This window comes from Teleopsis dalmanni, chromosome 2 (genome assembly GCF_002237135.1).
Source record: "Teleopsis dalmanni isolate 2A chromosome 2, ASM223713v2, whole genome shotgun sequence".
NCBI classification, from domain to species: domain Eukaryota; kingdom Metazoa; phylum Arthropoda; class Insecta; order Diptera; family Diopsidae; genus Teleopsis; species Teleopsis dalmanni.
In genome coordinates, this window is record NC_051847.1 from 128,195,747 (window position 1) to 128,220,543 (window position 24,797).

The 24,797-nt window shown below is 28.6% G+C and overlaps 4 protein-coding genes across 4 annotated transcripts; 1 reads left to right on the top strand and 3 right to left on the bottom strand.

The window, feature by feature from the left end:
- The first annotated feature begins 3,369 nt into the window (after window positions 1-3,369).
- Window positions 3,370-6,405, top strand: LOC119678989. The gene is made up of 7 exons (XM_038091123.1): window positions 3,370-3,407; window positions 3,608-3,719; window positions 3,821-4,107; window positions 5,009-5,174; window positions 5,232-5,543; window positions 5,619-5,835; window positions 5,990-6,405. Exons 2-7 carry the CDS (start codon window positions 3,630-3,632, stop codon window positions 6,166-6,168), a joined length of 1,251 nt encoding a protein of 416 aa, XP_037947051.1. The 5' UTR covers window positions 3,370-3,407; window positions 3,608-3,629; the 3' UTR covers window positions 6,169-6,405.
- Window positions 6,406-9,189: 2,784 nt separating this feature from the next.
- Window positions 9,190-11,492, bottom strand: LOC119678988. Its single transcript, XM_038091122.1, has 4 exons — window positions 11,045-11,492; window positions 10,293-10,458; window positions 9,693-10,221; window positions 9,190-9,613 (listed from the first exon to the last, which is right to left on the bottom strand). The coding sequence occupies exons 1-4, from the start codon at window positions 11,422-11,424 to the stop codon at window positions 9,429-9,431; spliced, it is 1,260 nt and encodes a 419-aa protein (XP_037947050.1). The 5' UTR covers window positions 11,425-11,492; the 3' UTR covers window positions 9,190-9,428.
- A 3,582-nt stretch (window positions 11,493-15,074) lies between these two features.
- On the bottom strand, window positions 15,075-17,063 carry LOC119678991. Its single transcript, XM_038091127.1, has 4 exons — window positions 16,612-17,063; window positions 15,983-16,148; window positions 15,396-15,924; window positions 15,075-15,334 (listed from the first exon to the last, which is right to left on the bottom strand). Exons 1-4 carry the CDS (start codon window positions 16,992-16,994, stop codon window positions 15,147-15,149), a joined length of 1,266 nt encoding a protein of 421 aa, XP_037947055.1. The 5' UTR covers window positions 16,995-17,063; the 3' UTR covers window positions 15,075-15,146.
- A 3,247-nt stretch (window positions 17,064-20,310) lies between these two features.
- Window positions 20,311-23,033, bottom strand: LOC119678995. Its single transcript, XM_038091131.1, has 4 exons — window positions 22,598-23,033; window positions 21,165-21,330; window positions 20,577-21,105; window positions 20,311-20,516 (listed from the first exon to the last, which is right to left on the bottom strand). The coding sequence occupies exons 1-4, from the start codon at window positions 22,975-22,977 to the stop codon at window positions 20,329-20,331; spliced, it is 1,263 nt and encodes a 420-aa protein (XP_037947059.1). The 5' UTR covers window positions 22,978-23,033; the 3' UTR covers window positions 20,311-20,328.
- Between the last annotated feature and the right edge of the window lie 1,764 nt (window positions 23,034-24,797).

Genomic DNA, 24,797 nt, shown 5'->3' on the forward strand with positions numbered 1-24,797 from the left:
TCGAGAATATTGCCTTTTGTATTTTTATTTAGAATTATTTACTTTTAAAAGTACGCAATGTAATCCATACTATTTTAAAATTCAAATTTAGTTTTTTCTGCATCAGAATGCAATCAACTAGGATTGCAATGGAGATGTGTATTGGTTACTAGCTTTCTATGTCTCTTAAATCTCTCTTAAATCATTAAACTCACATTCTCCAAAATCCTACTTTAAAATGTTTCTATTATTATTCAATCAAATTATAGGTGATTTGTTCTTCAAAAGCAAAAATTGAATGGAATTGGGTATTTCAAATAAAAATACTCGTATTCCTTGATATGAAAATGTGTTTGGAAAAACAATAGTGATCAGTAAATGGTATGTGTTACGTATTATAACGGATAACTGGCAATTGAAAATATTCGAACAAAGTTGAAATTGTTTTGCATATGAAGTGCTTGAATGCATTGCAATTTTGCAAACAAACTTAAATTCAAGAAGTCCCAGCAATATTAGATACTTGAAATGCTTACTGAAATTTAAAAAAACTGAAAAAGAAATTTTGAAATGAAATTTTATTTAACTGAATTGATTTTCTGCTGTATATCCCACATGGAATGCTGTACATATTTTTTTAATACTGAGGTAGTAACTTTTTTTGATATCAAAGCATCACATTTATTATCAGAGGCTCGCCATACCATACCTAGAGGTTAAATGTATCGAATTACATTTTTATTGCTAGATTTGCACTGATAAGTTAAATATATCTGAAGAATATTTGTACCATATATGAATGTGTTAATTGTTCCTGTCACTCATAAAATATAAAGACAATTGCTAAACAGACTGAAATGTAAGCCATTTTCATAAATAAATGTTAGTGTTTGTAATAATGTATTCGTATGTGTGTATGTCATATTAGTGTATCTCTTACAATAATATAATTTTGAAAATTTAAACGTATTTTCGCCCAAAATTAATTTAATACTCAGTACACAGATGTTTTTCAATTAGAATGAAAAAAATTACATCATAGAAAATTAGATTTTTTGGTGATATATTCTATAGTGCATATAGTGTATATTCTATAGTATTCTATAGTGACATTATTAAATGCTTTCTAAATATCACTATTTTTCAAAGTGGATATTTAATCGGTTATCCCGATTTATTAAATTGTATCAAATGTATAATGTTCTGATGTGAACTATATAAATAAATATTTATATTAAAGGTTTTGATAATGAACATGTTATGAAGGTATTGTGGTTATGAGGAAGTAGTATTATTAAATTACTATTCCTTTTGAATTTTTTTTTATTAAATTGCTTTAATAATTTGGTTAATTGGAAACGCGAAGTAAAGCTTGACTAATCATAAAACAGCAGTTAATTTTTTATAGTATTGAGATATTTCTTTTAAAAGAAATATTTAAAAATATGCTTCCCAAAAGCAGTCAAGATGGAGATATTAAATGGAAAACTTAATGACAATGAGTTGATATTCCACCGTCATCGCGGGATGGGATTCAATTTGTATTTATTATGGATTTCGACGGAATCTTAGGCATGTGAAAAAAAAGTTTAAATACCAAACACAATTGCTTATAATTGCCTTGAAAGGATTTTCGATATTCCAGACCGAATTTTATTGTCTAGATTTAAAGAAGCTCATCCAAAGCTCATCCAGTGAAGTATTGCATTGATGCAGATACAATATTAATTAAAAAAGAAGTCCTTGAACTGGGCTTAAATGTCATAGATAATTAAATATCAAGATAATTGTAAGTATTCAGCAATTATCTTGGATACTGAAATAAATCAGTACGATGGATTCCTCGATTTTTAGATATTGCTCAAAAGAGAAGCTTACGTATTTTACACAGTATTTTCTGCAAAAAATTTAAAATTGAAAGTCCAAGAACTTTAATGAAATTGTAAATGATGTTGAGTCTTAGTTCAACAAGTACGATTTTAAAATAACGCGAGAGTTTACGGTGAGAAACCTGGAATCTGCTTATCTACCCATTACAGACAAGCTACAGAACTAAGAAACAAAAGTAATGATGCAAATTTACCTTACTGTACGAAAAGTTGTCGGTAGTATTCCTCTAAAGACTAGAAAGAAGGTAATACTAAGTGGAACATTAAAATCTGCTTATCAACAATTTTTGAAAATTTGTTAGGAAACCAAGAAGAAAGTGGCTGCATCGTTTCGTTCCACGTTATGATAACGCTCCTGATCACACTAGAGAACGCATTTAGCTTGTTCGATAGAAAAACGAATAACTCCAATACGTTCTCAGGAATTTAAGACATTCGTAACTCCGAGAAGAACCGTCGGCAACAGTTAGTCAATAATTGATGCAGTTAATCTCAGAATTGCGAATCTAAACCAAATATCCGATGTCAAGGATTATTTTAGAAATTGCATCTAGTGTTTTCAGAAATGTATAAAAATTAATGGAGTTTATTTTAAAACAAATTAAAACTGATGAATATTGAAGTTGTATTAATAAAATTGTAATTGTTCCTTCTTTTGTGTGCCGATTGAGCAAACTTCTGCTATTTTACTTCCTTGTATATGGTCTTAAATCACAATAAATCCAGTACGTTCAACACACACCAATTAGACTGAGAGTTATAAAGAGCTAAGTCTGAGATGAATAAACCTAATGAATGCAAAATTCTTGTACAACCTATCTATTATATGTAATAAATATATTATTAAGATTTGATAGCAACAACAAATACATTACTTTCATTACAACTGATATCAATATTTTTAAATGATACTAATGACATTAAACGTGTTAGCTTTATAGTTAAATTAGATTATTAATTTAAATTAGTTAATTTAGTTTAGCTTATTTTAAGTTTAATAATGCATTATTATATCCTCTATACAGTCCGTTTTATTGCAAATCAAATATTTGTCATTTATAAATTAATTTTAATCTCAGATATATTTACAAAACTATTTTCATAAAAAATCTTTTAAAAATATTATGGTCATAAAATATTTTTGTAGCGATATTTAAGAAATAAAAAACAAAACCTAGTTGCTATGTACTATAATATATAATGTCTGTTTGTCTAAAGTATTTGCTTACCTGATAAATACTGAGAGTGCAAAATCATGTTCTGCTCTGAAAAGTGTTTTTGAAACGCTGCCTAGTCGGAGTGTGATTTAGGTAATTGAAATTAAATATGCATTACAAAATTTATTATGAAATTCATATAAAATAAATATAAATCCATTTATATATAAAACAAATAATAAGAGCTAATCAGTAAAATTACACTACTGATAAGGTTTGAGATACGTAAGAAAACTGCACTTATAAAAACACGGACAATATTTTGAATAGTTTCTGTAGCAATAATAGCTTTTAACTACACACATCAGGAACTTCTTAAATAGTATAAATTTTTTAAACAAATTAATTTAATTTAATATTGTACAACATAATGATAATTTGTTAAAATAAATATTAATAAGATTATAAAGTCTAAGTAAAATTTAAAATAAAATCTATATAACACAAAAATTAATAAAATTAATTTAATATAAATTTTTTATTAAATTGTTAATTCTTAATAAATTATAATACATTTCTTAGTTAGTTTCATTAATTAAAAATAATGGCAGACGGTCATGATATGCCATCGTGGCTGGATGAGAAGTTCTTTGAAAATATGCTTCGGAAACGTGAAGCATCAAACGAAATAAAAGTAAATAAATATTTTAAGTACAGATAATAAAAATAAAAAATTAATACAAATATATATAAAAAGTTGCTCTAAATATTTAACTCGCAGTGTTGTCTCATTAGATTATAGATTTATCTGTCACAACGGGGACAGCTAAAAGTGATCATTACGCTAGTATTATGTTTCGTGCTAAAGTGAAGTATATGAGTACGCCTCCTAATGCCATTACTGGAGTACAAAAAGAACAATCGATGATTATAAAAACTACGCCTATAACTGAAGGACCCAAAAAGGAAGCATTTACTAAAACCAAACTTTTTGAAACTGAAATTGGCATGTATTCTGAAACTTTGCCTAACTTTGAAAGGATTTTAATGGAACACGATGATGCAACTAAATTGTGTGCTGAGTAAGTGAAGATAATTTAAGCTCAGCTCGATTTAATTTTTTTCTCTAAATGTGGAACTAATAGTGGTACTAATTGCTTTGAGATACATGTGGTTTAGTAAATCTATTACATGTTGTATATATATCAATCTTTTTTCCTGAATGAAATTCAACAAAAAGCATAAGAAAGGAATGAGCTCATGAGTTGTCAATTTGATTTGATATTGAATTTGATGAGATTTTATCATAACAAGCGGTGTTTGAAATCTTGATAGGAATATTTGAAACTTTGCTTTGAAAGGATTTTGTAAAGGTTTCTGTATTAAAACTTGCACTTAAGTTTGTTTTTGAAAGTATGATATACAACACAATAGAAATAAATTTAGTGACAGTGGAAAATTTGTTGAAGTTTAGCAGGAAACATTAAATCAGACATCATTTAAACACAATACTGGTTTGAAATGGGATCAATTTATCGTTCAAGAACCATAAAGTTCATCCCATGCAAGCCCTCATATATAAACCAGAACAGATTAATAGATCTGAACATTAAAGCGAAGATATTTCAAGCACTTCATATTATATATAATTTCAATTACTTTGAATGAGATGCTTTGATCCTTTTATGTATGTAAGCTACGGTTTTATGAAATTTATTGATTAGAACTAGATTTTTAGTGAAACAAGACTTATCAGAAACTTTTAACAGATATTTTTCTCATGGTAGGAATGATTTTATTCATATGTTATAATATTTAAGTTGAATTAAGTTGATAAGTTGAATTAAAAGTAACACAATAAAAGAAATTATTGAGAATTTATTTGTTTAAGTTCCATTTCACTTTTTATATCTTCTATAACTACCATCAATATTCCCTATATATTAGTGAAGTTATTTCAAAACAAAACCGTTCAATTTTTAGAATGCTTTACCACTCTCTAGAACCACATAAATGTGTTATATTTGAAGACTTAACTATAAATGGTTATACTACAATTACCAATGGTTGGTGTAGTTTGGAGGAAGTAAAAATGGGACTTCTTAAGCTCGCCAAAATACATGCCATTAGCTACAAATTACATAATGAGGCAAGTAACTATTGTCGTACATAATACATTGGTATTTAAATTTAAACTAATGTTCAGGGAGACGTTTCCCTCAGTTCATACAAGTATGGCTCATTTAATACAATGGATATTAATGAATTCAATTTAACAAAAAACTCCATAAAACTATTCAAAGAAGTTCTACAGCAATATGAAGACCTACAACTTTATTTGCCTCATGTTGTGAAAATAGAGCACAGTCTTCACAAAGGAATGTATAATTTGTTTGACGCCTATTTTCGAGGAGACAAAACTGGGATCTTTGTCTTGACCCACGGTGACTTGCATATGAAAAATGCTATGTACAAGCGCGATCAGTTCAATAAAAATAAACTTGGAGATGTTCTATTGGTAACTATTTTATTTCTTGTATAAATTAAATAAACTCATTCAATTTAAAGTCTTACTTCCTAAACATATTTTCAGATTGATTTTCAGCTGAGTGTCTTTGGCAGTGTTGCAATTGATTTGTTTTTCTTTTTCGTCGCTTTTTTTAGTCCGGATATGCGTCTGAATAAACGCGATGAGTTGTTCAATTATTATTTTAAAAATTTCCGAGAAACACTTGAGCAATTAAATTTTAATGGAAAAGTACCAACGTTACTAGATTTACATATGGAATTAAAAAAACATAGACATGCAGGTAGGTCTAGAACATAGTTTCAATCAAACAAGCAACTTTCTCATAAGCTAAAGGTATCAAAAACGAGACACAATGTGTGGGTCTTCTTCTGAAAGCACACTTTTTACAGAAGAACTAAAAAATATTTGAATAAGAATGTGTTTTTTATTTTCAGAGATTTTTATGTTCATGACCCTAACAGTGATGCAACATGCTTTCAGCACAAATGAAGACATAGATAGAATATTTGAAGATGAAGTTTTCAGGCGAAGCATCCAAAGAAGGCCCGAGTATTTGCAGGAGCTACGCTCGCTTTTGCCGATGTATTTACATAAAGGTTATTTTGAGCCTTAATGAATAAGACTATATAAAGTAATTATTATTTGGTTTAAGTATTATTAAATATTTACAAAATTGTGAACAATACATTACAAAGTCAAGTAGTAATATTTATTGTAGTTTGAAGAGTTAATATATTAAAAATATGGGTACTCGTAGTGAGTGGGAGCTTCTAAAGTACTTCATGTCATCCAACTTGTTTAATTTAATTAAATTTGCCAATATTATTGTATAATATTGCAAAAAATCTTATCTTAAAAGATGTTTAATTTACTAGTAAGAAAAATCAGTTAAATAATATATTAGTAGTATATTTCTTCTATATAATATCTAGTGTTTAGTTCTTATAATTTCATCTGTTGAAGTTTGTATTTGTTGCATCTGTAATTATTTCGTGCCGAAACTTCAAAGTATAATTTGTGTACGTATTTTGGTACGTAAAACCTCCAGAAATTCGAGGTTGCTGCTTACCAACCAAGTACCATGTGGAGACTTCTGACTCTACTGATTCTTTTAAACTAAGATCTTTGTGGGACCATAACATTGTACGCGAGATATCTTTCCATGGAACGGAATATATAAAGTACTAATGATTATCTACTTTCGCATTATAAATTTAAGTCTGAAGATGAAAAGCCATCAAATTTGTTTTAATTGTTCCGAGTGTAATAAGTGCTTAATTCTGTGTACATTAACTCACCATTTGCATTCCTAAGTGAATCCAATTGTTGTATCATTAATGGAAGATATATGTTAATGCTCAATGGAATATATAATAAAAATAGTTTTGTCTAAATATCAATTTTGGTTTGCGTATAGATATCACATGGTTTTATAAATATAGACTGTACGTTCTGCAAATTGTTTTCTATATTGGTTGAGACCACAACATTGGCATAATGATAGTCCTTTACAAAATATAGAGTTAGTTTGAAATAAATCATATTAACCTCGATTACATTTTTACAAATCTAATCTTTACGGAAGTTTTCTGTTGTCGCCGTAATAAATTTTAGCGTCTACTTCTATATTTGTCAACCTTCTCAAGTGAAATAATATAAATTTCAAATTTGTACTGTAATATATTTTTATTATCTGACAGAAAATATTAGTTCTCTTACGTGATTCATATTGAACTATTGTTTAATCAATGACAGTAGCGTAGTGAGTATAACTGCCACACAATGCGTTAAAACTTTTTGACGTACCTTTTAATATATTGTAATTTACAAAATATAAATATGCTGTTCATTCGGAATATATTGGTGCCCTTCTGCGATTGGCTTTCGGGCCATGATAGATACCTTGCCTCACGTCACCTAATTACGGATTTAGTGGTAGAAAACTGTGTAATTTTACGTATATTGTGAAATTTAATATAACAAACTCTTTATATTTATTACCTTCACACTCAATTAAAACAAAAACAAATTCAAAACAAATCTTAACAACCTGTTACTCTGCCAAGACATAGAAATAGGTCATATTTATATTTTAAGAGAAATTGTTTTACTTGTTGATAACAATTTGTGTTATCTGACATAACGAAATTGTTGTTAATTAATAATTGATATTAGTTTCGAAAAATACCAAACAGAATTTTGTATCCGTATACGTCACATATCGCAACGTTCTTCCACTTACTAAAAAGTACTCATCATAATTAGTAAGAGATGCAATATTAATATTGAACATTTTTAGCATGTATAAAGATATACATGGAGCTACAAATTTGCATTTTGTTTTGGGCAAACACACATTACTATAAAAAATTCACTTTATTCACTTCATTAATTTTAATTTATTAATTAGGCATCAGTACAATTATCTTAATTTTTAAAGCTTTCAAAAATATATAGATCTTCAATTGTTGATTTTTGGGTATTTATCCATAACCGAAGTAAGATTCGATATCGTCTCTACTATTTAATAAATTCAAATGCACAAGGTCCCATTAACACTATATCTGTTTATTGGTCAAATTATGGATTATTTTGTTTCGATTTCGTAGCAGTATTTTGTTCAAAACAAGATCGCTGATCTTAACAGTAATCAATTCCTTTTAAAATATTTGAGTTGCAATTCACATGATCAATTTAAAGTCCAATTAAGAAACTTAGCTTCAAACCTGCGTTAGTACTGCAAATTGCAGTAGACTGTTGACTTTGTCGAACGTAATGCATTTCATTGTATCCTAACTATATTCTGATGTTAGTCTTTACAAAGAGACTGTTTTACTCAAAAACGCAATTATAGGTATATAAAACTAATTACTCACATATTTAAACTTCGAAGTATTTACATTATAGATCAAAAAACACATTTTCATTATTCCATAACAATCTATAAAAACTAGTAAAGAGCCTTGATGACAGAAGCTCTGTTTTAATTGAAAACTGTAATCGAAACCTTAATGTTATAATAACTGTGAAGTATCTTTAAAATAATTCTATCTTAGAGAAAATCTCTTATTAAGCTAAAAAGATTTTGGATATTAACTTTGGTGATGTTTACTTAATTTGGTGATGTTGACTTAACGAAATATAAGCTTCCTACAACAGCAGTAAGGCTACACCAGCTTCTTTCACGACAATCTTAGCGTACAGGATGAACGTCATCAAAGCTGCGACCTAACCTCTACACGATAGCGGTAGCCAGGGTAGCCAGTACACTCGTCACGATAGTCGTTATTGCCAACGTATCGTGTTGAGGTACTCCATAAGTAATCTCGCCGTCACCATTTCGTCAACGTTTTATGAGATTTATCGCAATATTATTATCTCTATGTCGCCTAACTAAATAGTTAAATTAATTAGTGCTGGGTATTGTTGATGGTTATTATGCTGTATTATAATATACCTATATTATATTATGATTATAAATTATATAATCAATATCGATTTTGATAACATTTTCTGGATATTAAAAGTGCAAAGAAGCGTTAGAGCTTTAGGTAAAAATGCAATGAAAATACAGAACTAATATTTTATTTTATTATTTATATTTTATTAAATGTTTCAATACTGCATAATTTTAGTCAAGTTTTAGTATATACCATTATCTAAAGTGTTTGATAACGTACGAATAGTGAGTTGACATTTTTTAATAAGGCACGCCGCGTATCGTATGCTGTTAAGATTAAACTTATTGTTATATGTACAGTATTATTACAAATCAAATAGATAAAAAACTTTTATTTTACAGTATACGTTTTTCTATATTGCAACTACTTATTGTACTTATATAATATATTCCATTGATTTTAAATTACTCTACTATGAAACTTTAAAAAAACCTTCTTCTGAATATTGAGACAACAAATGATGCACTTCTTCCAGAAAAGCAGGATTGCTGTATAAGGACTTGCGAAAGTCTCTTGAACCCATTGCCTTTTCCAAACAAAAGCTTTTGTCTAGCCATACATAACGAACTGGTAAGCACATAGCAAAAATAAAAAATTCTATAACAAAAGGAAATAATCAAAGTAAAATGTTTAGTGCAAAATAAAAACACATATATAGAAAAAAAGAGAGACTTACCAAGATGCTTGTGCTTTAAAAACAAGGCTCTAATATCACTTAATTCGGGAAGAGTGCCACCAAAACCAACCTTACTTAAGATTGACTTGAAATGACTATAATACAGATGGAGTAACTCATCGAAGCGTTTAAAACGTTGTTCACGTGATAACATCATATAGAATGCATTGCTTAAATCAACTACTATAGGACCAACAAAACTCATTTGAAAGTCCAAGAATAGTGCGTTCTCCAAATTTCTTTGATTTGTATGATTCTTAAACATCATGTTTTTAAAATGAAAGTCTCCATGACACAGCACGTATATACCATCTTTTTGTGGATTTTCACGATATTCATCACATGTTTTACGACAATTTTCCATCATATCTTTTTGTAATGTCTCAAAAAATGGTTTGTATTGGTTCAACGAAGGCACTTCGTCTAGCATTTCTATAACCAATGGTATGGAATCGGTCATAAAATCATTTTGACACATTTTTGGTTGATTCATGACACAGTAACGAAAAGTGTCAAATAGTTCTGGTTCCTAAAACAGAGAGAGATTTTGTTCAATTTTAACTAAAGTGATACTATAGCATGTATAATTTTAAATTTAACCTTTTCAAGTAGAAAATAACTAATTCCATGAAACAAAGCCAATTTTCTAAAGACTTCTTTTACTTCCTCCATATTAACATCGCGTTCACGTAGTATACTGTAACCAAGAGGTACAAGATCTTCCAAAATTATGAACTGTTTTGGATTTAAGCCCCAATGTAAACACCTGTAAGGAAAAATTTTTTAAAGGAAATAATAAAAAAAAAAATAATTAATATACATATATATTAAAAATTAAAATTAATATGCAGATATGTTAAAAATTAAAATTAAAAAAATATACTATACATATCAAAATTGGTTAATTAGGTTTACGTTTTTACTGAGAAAGGTTTTTACTTTTAGAATGCAATATATGAAATATTGATTTTGTGTAGGTTGTATTTTTCATTGTATTGTGAGGCAATATTTTGCCTTCTAATATGAAATAAGCGTCTTAATTAGAGTACTACAATTGTTGTTGTGTTCAGATCTATTGGACTTAAATTGAACTAAAACTACTGCAGTAAAAATAAGTTTACTGGTACCATAGATTAGGTTAGGCCGCGCTGGTAACTTTCAACACCAACACAAGTGACATACGTCAATAATTTTTTATGTACTTATATCAATTGCTTCAATTAACTAGTTGGTAAGTGAGGCATAGAAACTTACTATTAATCACATCATCAACATTAGTACCAAATGTCAATCTACTTACAGTCACATAGAAACCTTCTGTTTCAAGATAAAAAATAACCAACCCAACTTACTTGGGTCCAAATGTTGTGTCATCACCAACGGAGCGTAGAATACTTTCAAATTTTGGTAAAATTTTAGTGTAAATACCAATTTCAGTTTCAAAAATTCTAGTGTCGCCAAGAAAATCTTTTTTATCCCCCTCCATTTCAGGCATGGTCTTAATAATCATAGACTTAACATTCTGCACACCTGCCAAATTGTACTCTACTTTGGCTCGGAACATAACACTGGCATAATGATCGCCCTTCAGAGTCCCCGGAGTTAATTCAAAATTATTAATTTCAACGTCGTCTACTTTCTCACAATTCTGTAGAACGGTTTTAAAAAATTCCCTATTTAACCACTCCGGTGCGACCAATTCATCTTCACTGTAAATTTCTGTTGACGTCATAATAATTGCGGCTTTTTTTTACACGTGTACTTTAAAAAAAAACAAACGCCGATACCCCCTCGAGTGAACGAAATTCACCGGCAGACTAACGAATTTCTTACACATAATTTTGTTTTTATATATTATGCCACAATTCTCTCATATACTTCCTATCTAAAATTATAAACAAACGCCAATGGAAATAAATTACATGTGTGTTAGGTGTTGTGAAATTCATACTTAAGTATGGTAAACCGAAAACAAAATAAAAACAAAAAATTATTTTAAACAAACAAAAACTCAAAACAAACCGAAGCAACCTGTTTTGCTACTTTACACACATAATTGTTTGTATAGTGATGGGAATTGCTGCTCTCACTGAGAGCGGCACTACACTTGTGGTGCTCAACTTATTCAGTTTGCTCATTTTATGAAATTGTTTATAAATTAACAGCTGATGGCGTTTCAAAGCAAAAAAGAAGAAAAAACAAGATTTTGTTTACTTGTTAATAGCAAATGCTGATGTGTGAACACCCACAAAAAATTATTAATAGTAAAATCTAAAATAAATTGTTTAAAGAACATTTTTTGCACGCATAAAGAGATGGTTGTGTTGATTATTGAGCGATGTTAAGTTGTGACTGGATAAAAACTTTTTATTATTAAATAATATTTAATACCTTGGATTAAGTCTACTTATTATATATATTTAATTTTATTTTTTTTTATGTTAAAATAATTTATTATTTCTTTAGATTTGTGAATTCTAAATAGAGTTCTCAAGTCAAGAGGTACTTAAGATTTGGATCAACTTTTGGTTGAAGGTTTAGTATTTTTTAAAGTTTTTAGTTTTAATCTTCACTTGAAAGCTTCATCGAGGGTTTATACTTCAATGACATTGCTTAAATAATAGTCAAATAAAAAATGATCCAATTAGTTAAAGAACTTACAATCTGTATTATCTCGATAAGACTTGTGAGAAACAAACTTTAAGAGATGGGGGCATGTGATATGATATACATTTTCTTTATGAATAAAACTTGTATTTCAAGACAGTTACAAAAAAATAAAAATACAACAAATATACGAAGACAATAACTTATTTTATAGAACCGTGTTAAGATATTTGAAGACGAGAAATAAGTTATAGTTCTTGCGTTAATGTTATCATTAGCTGATTGGTAATTCTAGCTGGGTTATTTTTCTAGCGAATCTAAAATCTAAAACAAATAAATGGGGCGGTGTGAAATCATTATCTTTTGTCTAACTTATATCCACATTTCGTAAAAATATCGACAGTTTTATTTTATTACCATTTTAATAAAAATCAATTTTTCTATTAGTTATATTCTTCAACTCTTTTCGAAAGAAATGATTTAATGTGACTTATTATCGATTAGTAAGACCGATTTCCGCACATATATATGCATGCATACTTATTCAAAGTTTAAAAATGCATTTTATTTTATTTCCACAGTTAATTGGGACTTATTGTAAATATAATCATTTCTACTGAATTATATTACCTTGTACCGTATATCGAAAGTAACGAAAATTAATTCGAAAACAGATTTTTTATAAATTTATGGTAGTATATATTATTTATTTATAATATCAAAATATATTTATAAATTTATTCGAAAATAGTGTCTTTTAATTTGACTTACTAATTTCAAAATTTCGATTGTTTAATGTCAATGGTTTAATTAATGTGATTGCTAGTTATGGGATTATGAAAAGCTACACCCCATGCACTATTCTCTAAACTCAGAAACTACATACATTGTAGTTTAGATTTTGAATAAATTCTTAAATTAATTTTTGGTTTAGGTGGTATTCTACATGCTTTTGAGACGAACAAATAGATAAGCATATCCATATTGCTTCGGTGATCTAGTATCGTTGTACTGGCATTGTTATCTGAAAGTATTATATACGACTCGAAATGGTCTTTATCATACACAAGCAAGTAAAACATAAATTGCATTTCAGCAAACGTTGCAATAAAGTCTGTATAAAATGTTAAAAACATATTTAAAAAGGGTACTTTGAAGTACTTCAACCTTGTAATTGCATATTTTTGTTTAAAACATTTGCTACTCGCATTTGGAAAATATTCGTGACGAAGCCAGAGAGCACCTAACAGTTCAGAACATTTGCAAAAAACCGGTCGATTGTCAATGTCTTGCATTTGGTATCAGTAAATAAAAATAATCTCTGTATTTTTTATAAAAGCAATTAAACTGATTCAGCAAAGATAGTCGACAGTAACTCATAAAAGTGCAATGAAATTGTGCATATTTCAGACCACATGAATTATTTGGTATTTTGATATTCTTTTTTTAGAAATCGCAATATCCTAATATATTGATTTTTTAACTTAAATTTTTGACTATATTTTAATATTGAACATAATAATGTTAGTAAGCAAATTTCAGTATTGCTTTGTACAATCACAAAAATATTTCATTATAATATTTTTATAAGTAACTTTAGCTTATTGTTAATTTGACTTCAACACTGAAATATTTGAAAACTATTTTTGTAATAAACAAATTAGTATTATTCAATACGATAATAAAAGTTATCGTATTAAATTAAAAAACGTTAGTGAAAGTCATTCTTGGTTTGCAAATTTATATAAAAGTCCAGTGTAATTACTGCCATGAAGAGACAACAGTACGGTACTCTTAACACGCATTTCGGTATAACGCGGAAAACGAGTCAATACTTTTCTGCCCAAACTGCGGCTTTCTGTAATAGACGGAAATCCGAAAGCTCTCTTAGGCTGTTTTTGAGGTCAATATAAAGAAATCTTTCTGGATAAATACAAAGCAATAGGTCGACTTAGTGTAGCCTATATTACCCCAGTACAGGCCCCACAATGGAAAGTTATCCAATCTTGTTAAAATGCAGTTTTGCTATTAAGAAGCGTATTGAATGACTATCCTCATGCAGAATATAAAATACTTTAATATAGTAAGCTATATTAATATAATAATATAATTAACTATTGTCTAAACGAGATTTAATTGTGTGCCACACAAATGCGTGGAGTCTCGATTAGGATGCATCCGACGATCCGTTTCATCGTATTTAGAATATATCGGTGTCCATTGCAATCGTTTAAGGTCGAATACAAACGACCAACGATTTTATCCTTTTGATACCATGGTTACACAACGATAAAGTTTTTTAATAAACCTCCGTCTGATGTCTCCAGAAAAAAGCGTTGTCTTTTTTAAACAATAAGAATCATGCTAGCCCTATTCATATCAATACCTTCGTTCTCAATGTGTGCCCTAACTTCAGTTAAACTCTTCAAGATCTGATCCATCTATTCTTATCGCTTTATGTGCCCACCAATTTGAGTTTTATTGATCTGTGAGTCTGAGCCATTAAAGTAACTCAGTTTCTACGTCTCGATCCAGACTAGTTTTAATTAAAACATATACATCCCACACCGATTCCGTCCCACAATCAATCGCTTTCATCGTTCTAACCTCTTACAACTTAACCAACCCATGTATACGGATTAATTGCATATATATGCTCTGCTATATAGATTTGCTCGTGCGAGTACAGCAATATTCTTTCAAGGATCGATTAGGTAAAGTCCCATAAAAAAAATTAGTAAAATATTGCTAATATATTTTATTTGCTCAGTAAATGCATTTTATTATAGTGTTGCAATATTTCTTAAAACAAATTATTACTTTAAAAATAATTGTTAAAAAGTGCAATTATATTAAGTCCTCAAAATATCCTCGGTGTAACAATTTGGGTAGCAAATGCTGAAGTTCTTCTATGTATCCTTTATCATTGTATAATGTTTTGCGATATTCTCTTGAACTCATAAGCTTTTCTGCATCCAAGGTTTTACTTAGTAATCCGTAACACATTGGTAAAAAGCTAGACAGCAAAAAAAATCCTGAAATCAAATTAAAATGTTTAAAAAAATTAACAATGTTTTTAAATAAAATTAAAGTTACCCAAATATTTGTGCTTTAAAAACATGGCTTTGACTTCAGCATATTTAGGTATAGTGCAATGAAAATCAATTTTTTCCAGAGTAGCTTTAAAATAATTGTAGTATAAATGGAACAATTCCTCAAAATGATGCATGCGTTGCTCTCTGGAGCAAGCCATGTAAAATGTATTGTACAAATCTGTGGCTGTGGTTCCCACGTGGCAAAGTTGAAAATCAAGTATAAGTATATCTTCTAGTTTCATATCGATGGGATTGTGTTTAAACATCAAATTTTTGTAATTAAAATCGCCATGACATAAAACATATATACTATCATTCTGCCGATTTTCACGAAATTCATCATATGTTTGACGACATTTCTTGAACAAATTTTTTTGAATTGCCTCAAAATAAGGCTTGTACATACGTAGTGAAGGTGTTTCATTTAACATTTCAATAAATATTGCTATACCGTCTGTCATCAGCTCACTGTCGCAAATTGCTGACTGATTCATTAAACCATACTTAAGATTGTCAAAGAGTTCTGGTTCCTGAAAAAAGCATTAAAACATTTTATCAATGATTTACAAATATTTTTCTTGTACGAACTTTTATATTGAGTGAATAGCCAATAGCATGAAAAACGCCTAATTTTCGCATAATTTCTCTTATTTCTTCCATATTAACTTCCCGATCACGTTGCACAGTATATCCAAGCGGCACGAGGTCTTCAAAAACTATGCACTTTTTAGGATGCAAACTAAAGTATAAACAGCTAAAAAGATAGTTCATATTTAGAAATTAAACAATTAATAAAATATCTTTTGGGTACACTTTTGGGTATAAATGGAACCGACAAACAAGAAGCATCAATGTATATGCAAAGATTATGTACAAAAAAATCAAAAATTTGTCAGCAATCAGCATTAATGCGAATAATATCTCAATAAAAAAACGAGATTACTTAAGAATAGAACATTTTAATTACCTAACATATGTAAGTATGTAAATGGCACTAAAGATTTTTTCAAAAAGTTCTTTAACTCAGTATATGATATATTCACTTAAAACTCTCGAGTTTACTTTGTAAACTTTTTACAAACAACAATCAATATTCTAAAATAATCTTATTCGTATTCTCATACAATTTTTTTCCGTAGTAATAACAATAGTACTTATACATCTTTACACAAAGTTTTATTAAGTTATACGATATGAACCATCTTCCTTATACTTACTTCGGTCCAATTTTTGTGCTATCTCCTATGGACCGTAAAATACTTTCAAATTTTGGCAAGACTTTAGTGTAAAGAGTTACTTCAGTTTCAAAGATATGTGTTTCCATCAACATATCTTTTTTTGCTCCTTCCATTTCAGGCATTATTTTTATAATTAAAGATCGCTTTTTCTGCAAACCCTGAATCTTGTAATCCACATTTGCTCTGAATATTACACTGGCAAAATGATCGCCCTTGACAGTGCCTGGAGTGAGTTTAAATTTACACACCTCCACTTTCGTCACATTTTCACAACTTTGTAATACTGCTTCGAAAAAATCGATGTTGACCCACTCCGGTGGTACTAGTTCATCTTCATGAAAACTTTCCGTTGTCGAAGTCATAATGGGTAATGCACGTGTACTCGAACTCTTTCGAAAATAATTTTTTTAGATTGGTACTGTACAAGAGAACTTCTGTAGAACTCTGAATGCTTTCGAACGATTCTTTATATATTTTATATTTTATATTACATGCAGTTCATATCAGTTGTTCTCTCATATCTGAAATGTCTGAGTATCTATAAGTACAAATAAACTGCACGTGTTTACGAATGTTGTGAAATACGTTTTTAAGCAAAACAAACGCAAACTCAAAACAAAACTGAGGAAAATAAGTTTGTTCTACAGTCTAAGAAAAATGTTAGTAATTAATTCATAAAAAAAACGTTACGTTTTTTATTTAAAATTTTGAGCCATGAGGAACAATAACTACATGTATTACATTTTTTTGGGTTATAATTTTTTATTGCAATTGGAGAAGATATTCTAACTAAATAGAATAGATGTAGAAGATATAGCTTTGTTTTCACATATGAATGAAATGGAATAAAAAGTTGAGAATTAATGGAGAATGTCGAGAAAAATTCTACATAATGATTTGTTATGCTAAGAGTTGAGGGTATGTACCATTTAGTCCAATAAATATCTTTTAATTAATTGTCTAATATTTTCCTTTACATACATTAAATGGTTTAAAAATTATAATGGGTCAAATTTTATGTTTTACATATTTCTCGATACATTTTTTTTGGGAACTGAATTTATCTCAATTTTTTTTTTTGGTTAGAGTGAAAGAACACAATACGAGTAAAAGAATTCATGCGAAATGATAATATATATCATAAATAAATACTGGACGTTTGAGACATCATAAACATTATAGGACACACGTGAAGATATAATACAAAAGATTTATAGTATTGAATCTATGAGACAACCTCAAAAATAAGACATAAGATAATAAATTAAAAGCACATTTATTTATAGTACATTAAATTAACATATATTATAAGCTGCAGACGTGGTAAACACTGAGAAATTCATTATTCAAAATAGGAGAAAAAAGATCCAGCAAGTATTATCTTTTAATGATACTAGAATAATGTGGTTCAATATTTTTCGTTTTATATTTAGAGAATATTCAAGTGATTTAATATATCAAAATTAGTTATAGATTTTGAAAAGACCTTTGTAATTAGTATTTCTTTGACTATATTAGAGGGTTATATATCTGACCGATAAGGTACTAAGGTATGGGGACTATGATGCTGTTGTGAGGTATATTGATTGAAATATCCTACCTTATTAATATTTATTTAAAAAAATTCTGTATCGTAAAGCAGTATAAAGAATATTTAAAAGAATATTGCAGTACCGTCTTTATGACTCAGGCTAAACACAATTACTTCCCAATGAATTCCCAATGTGTTCAGCTAAATGTCGGCTATTTTTAGCATAAATCGCTTAATATTCATTGAAAGTGCTTAAACTGTCAAAATATATTATCAAAATATTAAGGATCTTTTGACAGAATCGGATCCCTCAATTGTATTCGCTTTAGCTATATGATTAAAAAATTTTTGATATGAGAGATATGAGGTTTACAAATCAGAAAAAGTAAGATACTTTCCAGACTTATAATTTTATATATAGGTAACGTGAATGGACTACCAACATCATGCAATTTGTCTCTACTGGACTCATATTTTTTAGGCTCACAAGAGAAAGGTGAAAGAGACCTCAGAAGGGTGCGATGTACGGGAGAAATAGGTGTGAAGGAGAGGCTGGAAAGAGAGGCGAAATCGAGTGAGAGGCTTGAGTTAGGGGTCAGTGAAAGACAAGAAAGAGATAAAAGAAAAACTTTACCTTTGAGTCGACAAGTTATTTAGAGTTATTTTAAAAATTAAATGAATAACTTCAATTCAGCATTCTAAGGTGCCATATGAACACTGCAAGTAAGCAGTGATTTGAATGCTGCTGTAATATACGCCTATAGTATATACAATATATACTATATATAATACAGTATATACAAACAAAAAATGTATTAAAAACTATTGTTTTTATTAAGTGTTTTTATATACGTATAAATATTACCTATATGTATGTATAACATAATATTAATATGTTAATGAATATCATATCATGATGTAAATATTTTATATATGAAATAATACTGTTTGATTTTTTGGAAATTATGTTTTAGTATGCGTTTTAAAGCAATAGTCTCTGGTACGTCCGTAGTAATACAATAATGTAAATTTGAGAGCATAAATAAGGGTAAGGGCGCTAATTATTTTCGGCAAATCTCATGATCACATCAATTTAACTGTTGCAGATCTTCTGCGCAACTAGTCAACGTTGTAAAAATTTTGTTACAAAAACAATTATTGCAAAATTTAAACATAGTTTTTTCAGATATTAGTTTTGTAAATATAATTTTATAAACTGGACGACTAATTTTAAAAAAAATTCGATTCACTTTGTCTCTAAGATTCAATGTATTCAATATTGTTGAATAGGAAAGAGTATTTATGAATATAATTCGGGTTGGTAAACGAAGTTCGCAGGAAACAGAAAGATAGTTAAGTGTTGATATACTATACATCTTAACTATTTTTTTGAGTATATCATGTATTTTAGACATATATATTGTATTAGTAGATGAGCTAATATGAAACCTTTCGATGAGCTGTCGAAACAAATCAACAATGGCAGTTTTATAAATGTTGATCCCTAAATATTCCTAAATACATTGTTAAAAAAAAAATTAATACAATTTAATGTGATTAATAGGCAAAGAGAGTGAGAGGGCTGTAAATTACAAAATTGATTTTTTTGAATATAAAATTTAATTAGTAACATAAACCATTGCACTCAAACTTAAAATATTTGCGTTTAATAAATAATCTTATCTCCAATTCACATGCATTTTATCAGATATGTACTTCTGTTAAAAGTGCTAGATAGTTTGTGATAGAATATTGAATATCGCAAAGGTGTATATAAATCAAACCCGCGAAACTCCACAATTTATAACTAACCTAAAATTTTCATTTCCAGCGTTAAGAATATATTTAATTTTCTCAACTATAAGCTTTTCAAATCATTTGTTGAATCAATTATAATTTATTATAATTCATTCTTTTATTTTTGCACAAATTTAGTTGAATATAATAACAAAAAAGTTTCTCATTGAACATAAGCAATTTTACTTATATGCTTTCAAATCCACTAGTTTTATTAAGCGAACATAATAATTAAAAATGATAATGGTTCCATGTTTCTTTTATTATTGTTTGTTTGGAACTCATCAATAAGAGCGCATATATATAATTTATAAAAATTTTTAAGTTCCTTTAATTGCAATAAATAATTTTTAAAAACTATAATATTTTCAAATTAAGTCTTCAAAATAGCCACTGTGTAAATATTTTGGAAGCAATTGATGAAGTTCATCCAGAAACCCCTGATCATAGTATAATGTCTTGCGATATTCTCCTGAACTCATAACCTTATCGACATCCATAACCTTCTTAAGTAGTTCGTACCGCATTGGCAAAAATGTAACCAATAGCATTAATTCTATAAGAAAAAGAAATATTAAGATTATTGAAAATATTTACTTAACAAAATAAAATATACCAAAATGTTTGTGTTTCAAAAACATTGCCCTGATTTCGCTCAATTTAGGTACCACCCCATCAAACCCAATTTTGTTTAGTATTGTCCTGAATTGACTGTGGTACAGATAGAGTAATTCATCGAAATGCTGTAAGCGTTGCTCCTTCGAGCTCATCATATAAAATGCATAGTATAAATCATTCACAATGGGTCCAACATAGCTAAGCTGAAAATCCAGGAAAAGTCCATCTTCAAGTTGTTTATTCAAAGGATTATTTCTGAACATTAAATTTTTAAAATGAAAATCTCCATGACAGAGCACATATATTCCACTACTCTGCGGACTTTTGCGAAATTCATCAAATGTTTGACGACATTTGTCAAAAACATCTCTTTGAAGTACTTCAAAATATGGTTTATATTCACGCAGTGTTGGTATGTCATTTAGCAATTCTACAAAGAATTTTATACCATCTGTCATGAATTCATTTCCGCATATTGCTGGTTCATTCATTAAGCCATATTGCAAACCATCAAATAGTTGTGGTTCCTGAAAAAAATCATTCAGTTAACATCTTTTCGGAACAAAAGTTCTTCTTTACTGCAGACCTTAATGTTTTGTGAGTAACTCATTGCATGGAACACTCCTAACTTCCGCATAATTTCTCTCATTTCATCCATGTTGACATCGCGATCGCGAAGCACTGCATATCCAAGTGGCACAAGGTCCTCAAAGACTATGCACTTCTTGGGATATAAACTGTGATACAAACAGCTTGAAAAAAAAACATAGGTTATTAATCAATGGATCAATAACAATAATCAAATTTTTAATATTAAGGCTAATAATTAATTAATTATCTTTTTTAAGTAATATTTTTTAAATCATTGTGTAAAAACTTACGCATAAATAGTGATTATACAATATTTAACTAAAGAAATTTACTGTCTAATATTCCATAGGGCTATTAAAGTTTGGAGCAAGTGGAGTAAAGTAAATCCAAATTTGTATCATATATTTCCAAAAACTGGAAGCAGATGTAGAATAGCGTCATGCATAACGATCTGGATGGCCTATGATATTAAGGAATTTGTTCTGTTCTGCTTATTATATGATGAAGAATATTAATGACTTTATATGGAAAATATTATATGACAATATTGCCTGTAGAAATGTATATTTAATTTACCACCAGAAGAGTTACCAGAAGCGGACAAGTTAGTAACTGCTCCAGCCGTATGATATAGCCTAAAATATAACTGCAGGTCCAGAATGATACTTTTGAGATGTTTTTTTTGGTAATGGTCATTTTAACGAAATCAGTTTTTGTCTTTATTGATTTGCATTAATATTCCTGACACAGAAATATTTGCTCAAACTGGGTTTCTTTGTTTCAATTTCAGATTCCTAACCTGTTATAACGGCTATCTGTACTAAGTCATTTCATAGTATGCATCGGTGATTATTATTGCAAATTATATTATTTTGTAGAAATAAAGATACTTTCAACCTTTAGCACTTTGCAACAAGCTTAGACATCAGGCGAAATAGTCAAGTTAAGGATCCATCCTATTATTTGCACCTTATTATATTAGTAAATAGTTTAGTCTTTGAGCAATATATCATTGCAATATGGATGTGTACAGTTTTGTGGAGTGTTAGATGATATCTAACATTGATTGCAAAAAATTTGATACCAGTCACGAGAGAGATGTTATAAGATCAAAACAAGAAAACAGATCGATTATTTGAATAATTACTAGATATTTTTTCAAGTGCAACAGTGGTTTGGAGCTATTTTCTACGGATTAAGTACAAATATTTTATTTCTTTGCAAAGTAAAAAAAATCTATTTTAAATTAAACAAAAGTATCATGGATTATTTATAAAAGCGAAATGCAACAGACTTCAATACAAAATACTGTTAAAAATATAATAAATTATTAACTTAACACTACCACTACATCAAAGGTCAATGAACTTTATTGTTTTTTTTTTAGTCAAATTGAATACACAGCGTCAATAGCACTCTATTACTTACTTCGGTCCAATTTTCGTGTTGTCTCCAATGGAGCGTAATATACTCTCAAACCTTGGCAAAATTTTGGTGTAGACAGCTATTTCAGTTTCAAAGATATGTGTTTCTGTTAACATATCTTTCTTTAGTCCTTCTAATTCAGGCATAGTTTTTATAATTAAAGATTTTGTTTTATGCAAATCATGTGATTTATAGTCCACGTTAGCTCTGAACATGACACTGGCATAATGGTCTCCTTTCATAGTACCCGGTGTGAGCTTAAAATTGATTATTTCTACATCCACATTTTCACAATTCTGTAGCACATTTCTTAAAAACTCGTTATTTAACCATTCTGGAGCTACGAGTTCATCTTCATTAAAATTTTCGAGAGTGGGTGACATTATACTAAACAATTGTTTAAAAAGTAGCTTTGCAAAATTATTTTGCGTATAGTTGGTAATCAATCCAAAGTCTTTTAAGTACTAATTAATTTAAAACAAATAATTTCTTTTTAACTTAAATGCATTATCGAAGCTCACTGATAAATTGCCAAATCTTTTAACGATCAGTGGACGAAACAACTCTTTATCTGTTTTTATTTACAAAAGTTATGAAATATATAATTTATTGTGTATATATATATATATACACGTTTATATATAATACATATAAAACGAAATGGCTTAACATGTTATCTCAAAACAGGGGTTCTTAAACTGCGTAATGTTATTATCTAACGAACGCCATATCAAAAAATTGGTCCAAAAAATATATTCAGTTTGTTTTGGGAATGAATGGGTTGAGTAGAGAAATATTGCAGTATTTGAAAATTAGATATTATATTTGCTGTATGTATATGAGTGGATTATGTGTTCTCTTCATGGTACTTAATTAAATATGCGGTATAGAGATTTTAGGGTTATATGTTGTAATTTAGCGTACAAAGCTTTTCCTCAGGACCATGCAGTTTCTGCTAAAAATTTTTAATGAAAAAGATTTCTATAAGACTTTTATGTATAAAAAATCGAAATACTACCTGTTATATGTGTCAAACTTAAAATTATTTCTTTTATTGTAGTTGCAGAACTAAACATTAGTAAAACGATGTGATCTTATCACATGCTTCAATAAGACTGATTTGATAACAACTATATAAGTTGACTTAAAAAAATTTTGGTAAGTAAAAATTTAGCTTTTTTTAACTTAAAAGTGCTTACAAAATAAACAGTTTTTTTTGTTAATATCTTACTAAATCAAAAAAAATGAAATGAGAAAAAAGTTTGGGAACCAATGTTCTAAAACATAAAATAATAGTGTTTATTATTTTATGGCTATCAATTATTACGTTCAGAATACATATTTGAGATTATAAAATTATTTATGAGAAACAGCTGATTGCAATTTACCAATACTGAACACTGAATAAACAATAATAATATTGATATAATTAATTTAGCTCAATAAAACAATATTGATTACACTCACACAAAAATATTGGTACACAATTGCAATCATATATAATTCAAATGTATTCTGTCATAAGTTATGAGCAGATGAGTACAACTATCATTAAAACCATTTATTTATAATGAAATTAATAAAATAATTTATTTTTGTTTAAATGTGTTATTAAAGTCGTAAGGTTCCAAAAAACAAAACAAAAATTCATTTAACTTGTAAGTAGCTTAAAAATACTATAAAGCAAATTATTTAAGGTACGTAAGTTTATATTATTAACCAACTTAAGACTTTGCATTTTAGGTATATTTGTATATAAAATAAATTCAATTACTTTACTCTGATATACTCAATAACACTGTTTGGGAGCAGTTATGCTCTACTATCAAAAAGTTTTTGTTATAAAAACAATTATCTGCTCTGAATGCAGAAATAGCTTTATTTTCGGCAACAGTATGTAGAAATAGTAGTAGGTACTACCAGAAGTAATAATTCCATTACAATAGTAACACACAATAGTCGTTAGGAAGTCCACAAGAAACGAAACAACCATAAACGCAACCAGCTGATTAAGTAAGTAGTATACAGGGTCACAACAGTTAGCAGAATGTTACAAAATGCCAGTCATTAAATTTTTATTGTCAAGTGATAGCAATAATTGATTTATTGTTCCCGAAAAATAATAGTTGACAAAATCCTCTTTATATGATGTGTGTATCTGAAATATCACTAGGCTTTGCCTAATTATATTTCAGTTTTACTA

Excerpts from the sequence above, each read along its gene's own strand:
- LOC119678995 (XM_038091131.1), bottom strand. The coding sequence starts at position 22,977 with ATGTCACCCACTCTCGAAAATTTTAATGAAGATGAACTCGTAGCTCCA. Across the intron at positions 21,331-22,597 it reads AACACGAAAATTGGACCGAA|CTGTTTGTATCACAGTTTAT; the intron begins GTAAGTAATAGA and ends TTTTTTTTCAAG. Across the intron at positions 21,106-21,164 it reads GTTACTCACAAAACATTAAG|GAACCACAACTATTTGATGG; the intron begins GTCTGCAGTAAA and ends GATTTTTTTCAG.
- LOC119678989 (XM_038091123.1), top strand. The coding sequence starts at position 3,630 with ATGGCAGACGGTCATGATATGCCATCGTGGCTGGATGAGAAGTTCTTT. Across the intron at positions 5,175-5,231 it reads GCTACAAATTACATAATGAG|GGAGACGTTTCCCTCAGTTC; the intron begins GCAAGTAACTAT and ends ACTAATGTTCAG. Across the intron at positions 5,836-5,989 it reads AAAAAAACATAGACATGCAG|AGATTTTTATGTTCATGACC; the intron begins GTAGGTCTAGAA and ends TTTTATTTTCAG.
- LOC119678988 (XM_038091122.1), bottom strand. The coding sequence starts at position 11,424 with ATGACGTCAACAGAAATTTACAGTGAAGATGAATTGGTCGCACCGGAG. Across the intron at positions 10,222-10,292 it reads GTTATTTTCTACTTGAAAAG|GAACCAGAACTATTTGACAC; the intron begins GTTAAATTTAAA and ends TCTCTGTTTTAG. Across the intron at positions 9,614-9,692 it reads TTTAAAGCACAAGCATCTTG|AATTTTTTATTTTTGCTATG; the intron begins GTAAGTCTCTCT and ends CTTTTGTTATAG.
- LOC119678991 (XM_038091127.1), bottom strand. The coding sequence starts at position 16,994 with ATGACTTCGACAACGGAAAGTTTTCATGAAGATGAACTAGTACCACCG. Across the intron at positions 16,149-16,611 it reads AGCACAAAAATTGGACCGAA|CTGTTTATACTTTAGTTTGC; the intron begins GTAAGTATAAGG and ends CTATCTTTTTAG. Across the intron at positions 15,335-15,395 it reads TTTAAAGCACAAATATTTGG|GATTTTTTTTGCTGTCTAGC; the intron begins GTAACTTTAATT and ends ATTTGATTTCAG.